General features: G+C 37.5%; 1 protein-coding gene across 2 annotated transcripts in view; it reads right to left on the bottom strand.

The window, feature by feature from the left end:
• Positions 1-9761, bottom strand: part of ANGPT2 (angiopoietin 2) — a 41796-nt gene extending 32035 nt beyond the window's left edge. The window contains exon 1 of one of the 2 annotated variants that reach the window (XM_042016699.1): positions 9287-9761. In XM_042016699.1, the coding sequence (XP_041872633.1) occupies positions 9287-9571 (285 nt within the window). In that variant the 5' untranslated portion in view covers positions 9572-9761. The remainder of the gene's footprint in view (positions 1-9286) is intronic. The other variant, XM_042016700.1, reaches the window with a different exon arrangement.
• Between the last annotated feature and the right edge of the window lie 2789 nt (positions 9762-12550).

Here is a 12550-nt window from a genome sequence, read left to right on the forward strand (position 1 = left end):
ACTGTAGTTGTCAGAATCCTTGCTTGTATGTGCTAAGATTTCAACAGGGTCAGATTGTTTATATTTGTTGCAGTTTATAGTCTTTGTAAGGGCTAGGTTATTAGTCTATGAGCTTACTTTCTAGTTATTTGAACTTTGTTTCATCATGTCAGAGTAGTTTTCAGAAAACATTCCCAGCTAGGTTCCAGTAGCAGTTACAATAGGGTTTTTTAATTTACTATTACTTTATAGGCAAATTTTATATCAGACAGAAAATGTGGCATCAGGATGACAGTTTAACATAAGTGAAAACACAGGGATAGTTAATATGGTCAAAGTTCAGACCTCATGCAAGGAAGCTTAGGGGTTTTTAAAGTCAATTCCTTAGAAGCAGAAAAACACAAGATTTTTTTTATTTTTTACTTATTCACTTAAGCTGTCTTTTGCCTACTTTATCCACTTTTTAAGTTGTACTAAGAAACTGGAAACTAGTGTTTCATTTGAATAGTTAAATTACCCTGTTTGTAAAACATCGTTCTGAAAAGAAAAGCAAAAATATGGAAGTTTTTTCATTAGGTCTTCACCAGGGTATTTTCTTGAGTAAGAAAACATCTGAATGGACAGGGTACTTGTTAATGCAATTTGAAGTATGGCAAGTGCGTTTTCCATTAATATGTGTATTTCAGTCTTGATCTGCAGCTTTTTGGTGTTTGAATGTTAACACTTTGCACAGCTGAAATTGTCAGTTGACAGCTGATACCCTGGAAAAATGAGGCTATTGCTTCTTGGCTGAATGGCATATTCTCCTTAAGCTGCTGGTTTATATTGCATTCTGAAACTGTGGGTTTGAACTAGTATCTTGCAGGTAGTTACACCTTGTAAATGGAAAATGAGGAAAATTGTTGCATAGAACATAATGTAGTTCATGGGAAACAACCTAAAGCAAGTATATAATGTGTCATAACATGATGCCTACAAGTTCTGTCAAGGAAGACAGAACTAAAATTTTTAGGTGGCTGGGATCAAAATTAAACCTCTCAGCTTACTCAGGTACCTCACATCAGGTCACATGATGAGCAGCAGCCCTGCGGCACACGGATATCACACCATGTGTGGGGGAGCTGCTATGGGGGCTACAGCTATTGCCCAGGAAATGTCCTTTCCACTTAGCTGGGTGTCTCCCCATTCCCACACCCTGACAGAATGGAACAAAGAGGCTTTTTCCTTCCAGGATCACGCACATCAGGTGCAGGCCTGAACCAAAAAGCAAGCATAGCGATGAAGCTGATACCGTGAGTGCAGGAGGTGAATGACTCTTAGTGCCTGCAGCATGAGAATGAACAGGTCTGCAGAGCTGTTGTTTGCACAGGGCTTAAGACACTGCTCAGTCATTTTTATACTAGAGATTTTCACAAGATCCTACTATTTTTAAGTGGATACAATTATTTTCTCCAAAGATGAGAACTTTTAGATTTTCTCCCCATCAAAAAGTTCTTTTAAGTGGAGTGATAAAGATCAAACATTTGCTTAGTGTGCTTTCCTGTGGTTTTGACAAACAGTTTATTCAAAAAAACATACTAAAATATTGCTTCTGAAGTACACAAATTATGGCAGTTGTTTGAGTGATTATGCTGTACCACACTGGAATGCTCTAACAGGATAGTTTTGATTTTATACTGAACTACTCTGGTCCTCATCAATGCTTTAGTACAGCTTTTGAAATGCACAGAGCTAGTTTCCATCTCTTGATAATTCTATTACTAAAAGATGCTATACAGTCTAAAAATTGAATGCCTATTAAAAGAATTTCATTTGCTGATATTGAGAGAGGTGTAATAAATCAAGCAAGGCTTTTTTTCCCCCTTTTGTAAAGTTATTATTTAAGTCATTGTAGCTAGCTGTTCAATAAAATAGTTTGTTAAGCTCTCAGTTGTGTTACCATAACACACTGATTTTAATACCTGAGCAAAATCAATGAGAGAAATTTGATATGTTGTTTCCCAGAGGGTAAAGGAACTCTGTATAGTTGGGGTTTTTATTTTAAAACTCTGTCATGAGGCTTGAGACCTAAATACAAGTATAAAACTAAAAAGATCATTTTTTTCCCTACAGTATTAAAGGGAGTTTGAGCAAAGCTTGGACACTTGCATGCTGCTTGGGTTTAACAAGAAATCTCTAGAGACAGCTGAATTGGAAAAAAAGTTGCTGCCATCTAAGAATTCTGAAGTATTTGCTCTTCTACAGAGGAAACATTTCCTTACAGCTTCTGTGAATAGTGTAGCTGTGAAGAAAACTAGATTTCCATCCATACTTTTATTAACAGAGAGAGAAGTTAACAGACAGAGGATTGCATATTCTATCAGCCTTCCCTTTTTAGTTGTAAGACTTTTTTATGACCTTAGTAGGCCCCGGGAAGATTGTTAGCTAAACTGATAAAGCTTCATATGGGCAGTATAAAGACAGCAGAAAAGTTCCTGTAGCTTCCTGCTCCCTCTCTTCAGACTAAGCCATAATGTGCTGGAAGTTGGAAAGAAAACAGATAGATATCATTTAATCATACAAATTGTAGGATACATTTGCTGAGCTTTGTAAATAACATCTTAATTTTAGGGTTAACCTGTTCCATAAACAGATAAAAACTAACAGGATTTTCAGTAATTACTTGGATCAAAGTAAGAACTTTTTTTAAAAAAGCTTTTAAGGAGTAGTAATGTCTTTCCCTAGGCAGCTTAAAAACTGACACAGTGAGTGTTTGCAGAACCATCTAGGTGTGGGATTTTTTTTGTACAAAACATAGATCTGGATTTTGTAACCTGAAGAATTCTTTAACGTCTCCTCTGAGCTTTGTTTACTTGGAATAGACATCAGCTTCACCAAAAAGTATTTTTTATTCTCACTAGGGAGTAAGTAAAATTCTTTTTTCCTCTGTCCCATTTCCTAGAAATATATCTGGTCAAGGAAATGAAATGATCATGGTACTTCCAGTTGTAAAGTACTTTTTAACTTACTGTGTGTATTAGGTTATTTGGTTTAACGCTGTATAATGTGCATATCTTTAAAGCATTTTCAGGTATTAAATTACTGAGCTATACTTTTTCTCTCCCCAGATGTTTTGCCTTTTTAAATTACCTGAGGTTCCTATTATTTTCCCACCGCTAGTTTTTATTTTGCTAGTCTGAGAAATTCAAATAATAAAATGGCAGATAAAATTCAGTGCTTATTTCTGAAACTTCTTATTCAGTGCCATAGAAACTCTCCTTTTCTTGAAGGATCTAGTGATACTTATAGTCCACTGACACATTGTTTTCACTGTTATTACCAGTGAGATAGTTCCTAGGGTGCATTTGGACTACCAAAATATTTTCTGTGCATGACATCCTTGTTTCAGGTACTAGTATATGCATGAATTTTTTTTTTTTTTTTTTTTTTTAAGAGCCATCTTCTCCTATTTTCCCTTGTGCAGTCTCTGTACAGGTATCTTCAAGGTTCCTATTAGTATCTTAACTAGTATTTTAACACGTTAACTAGATGCTAGAACCATTTATCTCTGAAGTACAACTTGCATCTCCACTTCCAGGAAGAATTTTTTTTTTTTTTTTTTTTTAAACAGTAGGAGTGGTGACATGCTGAAACAGGCTGCCTTGGGAAGTTGTGGACGCCCCATCCCAGGAAGTGTTCAAGGTTTGGCTGGATAGGGCTTTGAGCAACTTGATCTGCAAGATGGCCCTGCCCACAGCAGAGGGGTTGGAACTAGATGATCTCTGAAAATCCCTTCCAAACTAAGCCAGTCTGCAATTCTGTGATTCTGTCAGGATGTGGGAATAGGAAGACACCAAAGTCTTATGGAAAAGCCATCAATCCTGATTTGACTCTTGTACTCAAGCTGTTTTTTAACAAGTGGGAAGCATAATGGTTATCTGTATATTCATATAGTATTTGCAGTCTAGTCCACAGTTCTACCTTCTACCTATTGTCTCTGGATTCTGAGACCTACAAACTTCAGTGCTAAAGCAGTATGTCAGGATGAGAGCCATACAGCATGCCAGCTTTTGTAAGTTCTTCAGCAATGCTGATAAATCTGCCTCTTCCAGGAGGGTTTCTGTTAAGTTTTCCATTCCTCTATTTGTCTCTCTCAGGCTGAAAAGGCTGATTGAACTTACTCTAGGAAGCTAATTAATATAGACTGAGGCACCTGATGAAACTCTGGGTTTGCAAAGTTCCAAAGATCCAAGAGTGGCACCTCTCTGTTGTAGACACTAATGTAAGATATAAGACTGTGTTTTCTAAATCAGTTGGCAACATTTTGCATGTCTAGCCCTATAATAATAGTGGGGGAAGACCATCTTACTTTGCCCCCACCCTGGCTTTCAGCCAAAGCTGTGTAGAAGCCCATGAAATGACAGATGCAGCAGGAGGTTCTTGCATTAAAGTATGTAAAAAGTTGTTTAAAAATAATGGTTAACTAAGCTGATTAATATTGTAAATCAAAGAATATGGTACATTTTCAAAAGCAAGTACTGTAGTATGTAAAAGACAGTATTAAACAGTCACTAAAGGTACTAGCTGTCATATTTTGAAGGTTAGAAACAGGTATCTGTGTCTTTTAGGGTAACTTCCATTCTAAGCAATACATACATGATAGCTTAGGAATCAAGCAAGTGATACTATTTTACTTGGTAAATTAAGGTGAGATGCAAATTACTGATTTTTTTCATAATCAACAAGGAAAAAGGAGCAGTAACAATAATTGTCTGTAAAAGAAACACCATTCTCAACTTCAGTCTCTCTGACAAAGTATCAAAGATATTCCAATGGTTATGCTGTTAAATTCCATGTATTAAGTGGGTATGCAAACAAAAAGGACTGGAAACTGGCAATTCAAGCATCTTCAAGCTAATTTCCTATAGTACACTTGAAGGAAGAAAAGAAAAAGAAAAGAAAGAAATTAAAAAAGGAAATCAAGCACTTAATGTCAATAATTGATGGAGAAAATCTCCCAGTTTGCTGTTTGGACCAGTCAAAGATGACAAGTTTATGATCATGTTAATAACAAACAAAGCACAGGAAAATATATCTTGAATGCTAGCAAGAGACTGGTTCTGTAAAACAAGCCTCTATTTATCACATTTTTTTACTGAAAACATCTTGGAGAAGTTGAATCCTCTATTTCGATTTTGTCTTGTAGATCCGTGCAAGAAAATCTCATCTTCTTTGTTGATTTTGTACAATTTCATACCTGTATCACCAATTTGGTATTTGCAGAATGATGCAGAAATGGTCTCTACAACACAGTTTTTAAACACATGCAAAAGAATCATTTCAAATCCTTTAACTGAAATTTACCTACAGGAGATACAACAATAAACTGTGTAATTATATCATCCAGAGTAGTGTGGAAACTTTAACTGGTAACATACCAATCTGAAAGTAAGAAAGTATTTTCTTTTGAGTCCTGCCAGTATTCTTTTGCTTAGCAAATACATTGTTGATAGACAGAAACAAGAATTTTCACAATAAGTAAAAATAGATGCATTACTTAAGAAAGGAATGCAGGATTCAGAGTCAGAATCATCTCTTTCGTACTTCAAAATTCAATACTGTTCAATATAGTTGTCCTTATCCATTGTGTGCTGGGGCTTTGGATGGCAGCATGTCAAAGTATCCTTTTGTATTTGGCAAATGACATTCAGTACAACAATAATTATAACTTTTCAGGGTATCAAGACAAGGGAAAATGAATCTCAGTTAAGAGTATCCAAAGATACTGCATTTCTATCAGCAGTGCATCCCCCTCCTAGTCTGCTGTGATGGTTCAGGATGAAGCCCTGGTCTTTGATTTAAATGCTGACTCCTGACACAGACTTTTATTTTCTAGTCTTTTGATCTGCTGATAAACTAGAAATAAATCACCTGTATTCCAGATGCTATCATCAAATTGATCATACATTGTTTTCAGCTGTTTGTAACAGGAAAGACTAAGAAAATAGGACCTGTTTCTTTTACACTATTGCTTTGGACAGTCATATCTCCTGAGTCATAGGATCCAGTCAATATACTAAGAAGCAAATTCAAGTCAACATTAAGTTATTTCAATATCTTAAAAATGCAGTTCCTTGAGTACAAGTGTTGTGATCCAAATGGTAAAGCTGTCATTTTTTCAGATAGAAGTAGTCTAATTGTTGACCCTAAGGGATTGCCTGTCTTTTAGGAATATCTGAAAACCTGGTGTTTTATATAAAAAGTTCCCAAGTATAATAGCCAACATATATGTCTATATTTAAAATTTCCAGTCTTGTATCTCAGCTGCATACCAACTTCCTATCGTCTCAAGTTAATTGAAAATTTTATTATTGAGAGCTTTATTCTCCCTGCTCACACACACGTTAGAAAAAAAATCATACACCAGTATACAAATTGATCCCAAGATAGGAAAAGTCAAAGAGGAAAGTTCATTTCAGGTATATTGCTGCACAGCTGATCTAGGGTTTTGGCCTTTGCTTCACAGTATCACTTACTGACTTACTGCTAAAGAGTGGATTAGGTGGAATTTGTTCTAGTTTGTCATCTGAATGCTTAAACATAATCTGCTTTTCAAAAGACATTCTCCAGTTTTATGTATGGCACACGCAATAGTGGCATAATGCATTATTAAAGTTCAGATTGAAAAGAATGTGTTTTCATGAAGAAGCAATTTGTAATAACTGTAGAAAAAAGTCTTCTGCTTCCTATGCAGGAGCAGATCAGAAAAGAACCTGGACATATCTAACTCATTTTCTTCCCATTGTGTTTGCCCATTAAGCAGATGAAGCGCACACTTCCCATGCTGTTCCATTCATACAGCCCAGTGTTCATTCAGAAACAGAACGTTTCCTTTAGTTGATGGATTAAAGGCAGGAGAGGGGGAGGTGTGTAAAAATGTTTGGGGATTTGCAATATTTCAGGAACAATGTTTAAAGGTTAATTCACACTTGAAGTTTGTAATGTATATTTTACACAACTTTAAAACAAAACAGGTTCTGCCTCTTGAAAGAACAAAAATAAATTTTAAAGATCAAGACCTAATGAAGTTTTTTGGGCAATTGCTGAGAAGCTAAATGTCAGGTTATTTTTAAAAGCAATCTTGTATTACACTTTCCATACACTAAAAAATTAAGCAAATACAATTTTTTCACCCCACATTGACTGACCTTGCATTATATTTTGGGAGGTTGAAATATGAACCTAAGAATGTGTATTAATGACCTTATAAAAACAACAAGTAAACTCTGTAAGCAGCTTTAAAGGTTATTGTTTGCTTTTTATCTTCACTTGCAGACCAGGTGTCTCTAGCAAAGTAAATCTGAGGAAAAGCTACTTTTTGTTGGAGGCTCTTTGTGAACAAAACAGATGGCATAGAGAGCAGGTGTTAAAATAGTGAAAAAGGCAAACAGCAGATATTTTACAGGATGTTTAGCTATGGAAGAGCTAGGGAAAAAAAAAAAACCAGGCTGTTCTAAAGCATCTTATTTAGAAGTCTTTGCTCAAATACAAGAAACACTTCTCTGTCTTGTAAATCAGAATCTGTCTTTTGATCCCCCAAAGAATGGGTTAGAGATACTTATTCTATTCCTCTTGGCACTGATTTCCCAGGGACTGACAGGAAAAAGCATAGTTTTTACTAAATAAGGATGCTGGAATTTGTTTACCTGATGTCACTTATGATACTGTGTTTGTCTGCTTAAGTGGCATTTAGGACTGAAGTGTTGTGTGATTTTACTATTTATGTTAGGAAATTGCTTAGCAGCTGGGTAAATTAGGCTGTTCTACATTGTGTGGTTTTCATCCTACATTGCACATCTGTTAATTTTCATCTTAACATTACAATGGTGAGCATTGTAAATTAATAAGTAGAAAGGTAAGTAAGTGAAGGAAAGTAAGTTTGCCTGCTTAAGAAAACAAAAACTACTCAACTGACATTATTTGTGTCTCTAAGTTAAGCATTCTAAACATCTAAAGAGAGATTTAGAGTTCCACACTGGAGCCTTCAAGTGTATGCATTTTGGATTTAAGCTTCAAGGCTCATTTCAGGTTGATGAAAACCCTGCACTGTTTGTTCTGGAATGTGACTTTTAACACTGACAAATTCGCCAGCAGGTTTCATTGGTTGTATCACAGGAGTTCTGTAACTTTGTAACTGATGAGAGTAGTGAACCCGAATACAAAATTATTTTATAACTATGTATGAAATGACTATTCATTGTAAAAAACTGAATTCTCTCCATTCACAACACAGATTTCTTTCGCTATGAAGAAACCATTATGACATCACTGGAACACTTATTGGGAAATACAATGCCAAATCCTCGAAACATTTATTGCTTAGGAAATAGGCATCTTGGTACAAAACATAAATGTTTGTTTATAAATATACTCTGCAGTTAGATTATATTATCACACTTTTCCAAATAGTAGCAAAATAAAGGTTTTTTAAGTCAAAATCTGTTGAACTGCATAGCATTTTGAATCAAATGAATTTCTATAAAAATGTGAAATAGTGATCAGATTAATTCTCCAGTAATACTAAGAATATATGCTGTAAAAATTTTTTTCTGCTCTTTCAGGTACAGATGTTGCCACTTTGGCAATAAACATGTCATTTTCCCTTAGTTCCAATGGAATTGCACTAAAAGAAGTTCTGTGATATCTGCAGCACATTTTCCAGCCATTTTTTCCTTGAATATTGTACATGTCACTGAAAATGTTACAAGATGCAAAGGATATCTGCTAAAGAATTTTCTTGAAATTCTATCACTTCACAAGGCTAATTTCACTGCAAGTCAGACTTGCAGTCTTTGCTGGAACTACAGTTCTTTTTTTAGTGGGGTTTAATAGGTTAATTTCTGCATCCAGGTTTTGAAATCACATTTCAGATAGTATTTTTCAGGCATGACTCAGATAAAGGTACATTCTAGGTTCTTTAAATAGAGCTAAAATAGCCCTTGCCAGATAGTTATAAATTAGTAGATGCTTCTCGCATGTCAGAAACTTCAGACATGCCCACGGTCCATCTGTGTAATTTGTCCAAGCAACTCAGATGTAATGACAAACTTTAAAGCACATTCTCTGCAGAACTGTGCAGTTCATTCTTCCTTTCTAGTTAAAATTATGTTCCCAGACTTCAAAATAACTTTTGATTGAAAGGTAATTCAGGAATTTAGGTTAGACAATGCACTCTGTGAATTTAGGCACTGTTCAAGGAAAAAAAGAAGTCACACTGAAACAGATAACAGGATGTCAAGTTTCTGGGATAGAAATTATATTAACCTACCTTCATTAGCCACTGAGTGTTGTTTTCCATGATGTTCTCAAGTAGCTGCAGTCTTTGAACTGAATCATCATAGTCCAGAGGTGCATCCCTTTGCACCGCGTTGGACACGTACGGAGTCGAGGAGCGGCAGTTGTCCGCCTCAGGCAGAAGGAAGGTGTAGCTGCACGACCCGTGCTGAACTTGGTACTGCTTCTTGCCTATCGTCTCCATGCTCTTACTGAAGGAGTTGTATCCTGAAGCTAAGAATATGCCGCAGCCCAAAAAGAAGCAGGCGGCCAGCTGCATTTTAATCCCTGCGGTAACTCGGCGGACCTAGAGAGCCTGGGTGCGCTGGCCAGAGCCCGGCCCTAGCTAACCTGCGGCGCAGCCGAGCGCTCCGCTGCCATGTGCCGTCAGGCGAGGGCTGGGCTGGCCTGCGTGCCCCCGGCGGGCCGGAGGTGCGGCCGCTGCCGCGCCGTGCCCGCGGCTGTCAGGCGCGGGAAGCAGCTGCGGCCGGCCCCGCCTGGCCCGCTGCCTTCCTGCGCCGCGCCGCGCCCCCGCCGCGCAGCCACCCGAGTCAATCGCTCCCCTGCCCTTATAGCTGGGTTGGTAGGAGCAGGCACACATGTGGAGCGGAGCCGCTCCTCCCTCCCGGGCTCGCCAGTGCCGGGGGGCACCGCACAGCGGCTAGCGGGAGCGGGGCGGCGAGAGGAAACCCCAGGGAGGAGCCGGCAGCGGCAGGACCCCTGCGAATTCCTGCAGTACGGCTCTCATTAAGGGTTTCCTAGACAGAGCAATCAGTTCCGATAGCCTCCAACTATGCTAGTAAATTATTTGCGTAATCATTTTTAGCACTTTCCCCTCGAACCCCCTCCCTTCCCCCACCTACATACAGAAGTCTATGGGCTTGTTTGTTCTTAATTTATTTTCTTTAAAATGTGCTGAACCAAGGTGTAATTTAGTTAGTGTGTAATACATTGTGGAATTACAGAGAAAGACACTGTCCCAAGCATACAAAAGCAGGCTTGGGTACGTCCTCGCAAAGAGAGCAAGAGGAGCAGTAATTAGGGGTTTTCAGCTGAACACAGACTTTGTATTTTACTGAATCTCTGAAATGAATACTCATGTTTAGGCACGTCTTTCAATAGTTAAGCATTCACAAGCTTTTTATTTTTTATTTTAAAGGCTTTTTTTGTCTTATGACATGGCTAACTTTGGAAGTGCTAATGTTAATAAAAGAGTTAGAAATCACAAGTCAGCTGGTACTGGAAGAGGAAAAACGATCCAGAGTCAGTGGCAGTAAGGCATGGCTCAGGAAGTGGCATGGCTGAATAGGAATTACCCTGTTAGTTCTCCCTAGCCCAATTCTGTGCCCTTGGGAGTGGGAAATACCCATAAAAGGGGAGGGGAAATTCTAATAAAGTATTTGAAATGTATATGTAAGAGTAAAAAGGAGCTTCCCCTACTTCCCAACTCCCATGGTCTCTGCAATGATCGGTCATCTTGAAAAAGCGGAAAATTGCTAGCCAACTAACCAGACCCTGGGAAAGAGTCCATTCCACTGAAATTTTGGAAAAGTTTACTTCTCTGTAGGAAGAAGTTGTTTTCTTGAAACCAGCATGATAGGATACTGACTGCCTGAGATTTTGGCTAGGTCTGGATCTGGAAACGATAGATTTTTCTTAATTAAAGTAAACAAAGGGAATGCCGTGCTAGTCAAACTAACATGAATTACTGACCAAAGTTTCTCATATTCAAGGAAAATCCCAGCATGTCTCGTGATCTCTTAGGACAGACTCCTACACAACTTGCTGTATCTCATATAGTGTATTAATGTGGCTTTACATTTTTATATCATGGAAATTGCATTCAGGGGCTGTCAAAAATAATTGTAGCAGTTAAAATTCATGTTTTAGATTGTTGGAAGCTGCTGATCTTTCTTTACATAGTTACCTTTGGAAAGGAAAATCTCCAGAATTAAATTCTGGAGAATTCCAGAAAGATTCTGATTATATTTGGACTGTGATGAGTGGAACAAATTTGTCAGATTTTTTCCTGTGGAGTATTCATATGCCGTTGTTCATTCTTCTAACCAGAGGAAACAGAAGAATATGTTTGGAAGAGTCAAGATTATTTGCAACAAAATATATGTATGTGAAGGGTTTGGTATATGAAGTATGCATTCTCCATCCCTTCAGTTTTGTATTGCAATAAGAAAGCAGATTAATGTGACAGCTACTTGCATTGATAACAAAGTTTCCAACTTGTTGTATACTGATTTATAATTTTCAATGAACTGAAGTCTTTGAAAGAATGTTTAATTCCATGTGAATAACAGTCTTTTGCAAGACACTTGACCAACCTACTATTATCCAATGAAGAATATAGCATTCAATTAATGCACTAGACTGTGTGAAGCATTTCTAGGTATCTAACCAGACATTCCAATTCAGTATCTTCTGTTATTTGGGTACTTTAATTAATTTGCTAAGTTAAATAGGAATTTCCCATTACGATTTGTCCTTAAATTGGTCTGTTCCCTGTTTTCCTTGCACACCTAGCCCAAAAAATTACAGGGCCATATTTTACTAGTCATCCTTCCTTTCACCACTATGTGCTTATGCTCAACAGAGTAGTGCTGAAAATTAGATTGCTCCAGCCCTGAACATATCTGTCTCTTAATGAGGAAGAACTGGAGGATAATCTTTATTTTTCTGATTATATTGTCATGGATTTTTTTTTAATTCTTTTGTTAGATATTAAATGAAAATATGAAACTGAGCAGTGTAGTCTTTTAGACATTTTCTTTTTAATTATTAGAACTCTATTCAAGGGACTGAACACATATAAAATACAAGATTTAAGAGAGAATCTGCTGAGAATTCATTAGATAGGATCTCCATGAGAGGCTTAATTAAATCAGTAGTTTTTGAATGGCTATAAAGTTTGCCATCTGTGTGCCACACCAGTGAGTCAGATCACCATTGTAATCTGGCAGCTCAGTTTTGCTGGGTTTCTGAGGAGAGAGGAGTGTCTCTAAAGGTTTGAACTGGAGTCTGTTTTCCTTTATGAAAGGCCAAAGCATGACCCTGGGAGGCCCTTGTGCTGTAATGAGGCCAGGACAAAAACTGAATTTGGAGACTGCCTAGGAAGCCTTGCTGTATCCTGGGCCTCCACTAGGGAGAACTGTGGTTGTAGGAATACTGGAAAGAGAAACAAGTTCACCTTTTACTGTGTTTTAAGCTGGGTTTGGTTTTTGTGTCTTGGTTTTTTTGTTGTTGTTGT

The sequence above is a fragment of the Corvus kubaryi genome, unplaced genomic scaffold, assembly GCF_017639235.1.
Source record: "Corvus kubaryi isolate FWS band 111438036 unplaced genomic scaffold, C.kubaryi_AGA036_p1.0 split3-73, whole genome shotgun sequence".
Lineage (NCBI taxonomy): Eukaryota > Metazoa > Chordata > Aves > Passeriformes > Corvidae > Corvus > Corvus kubaryi.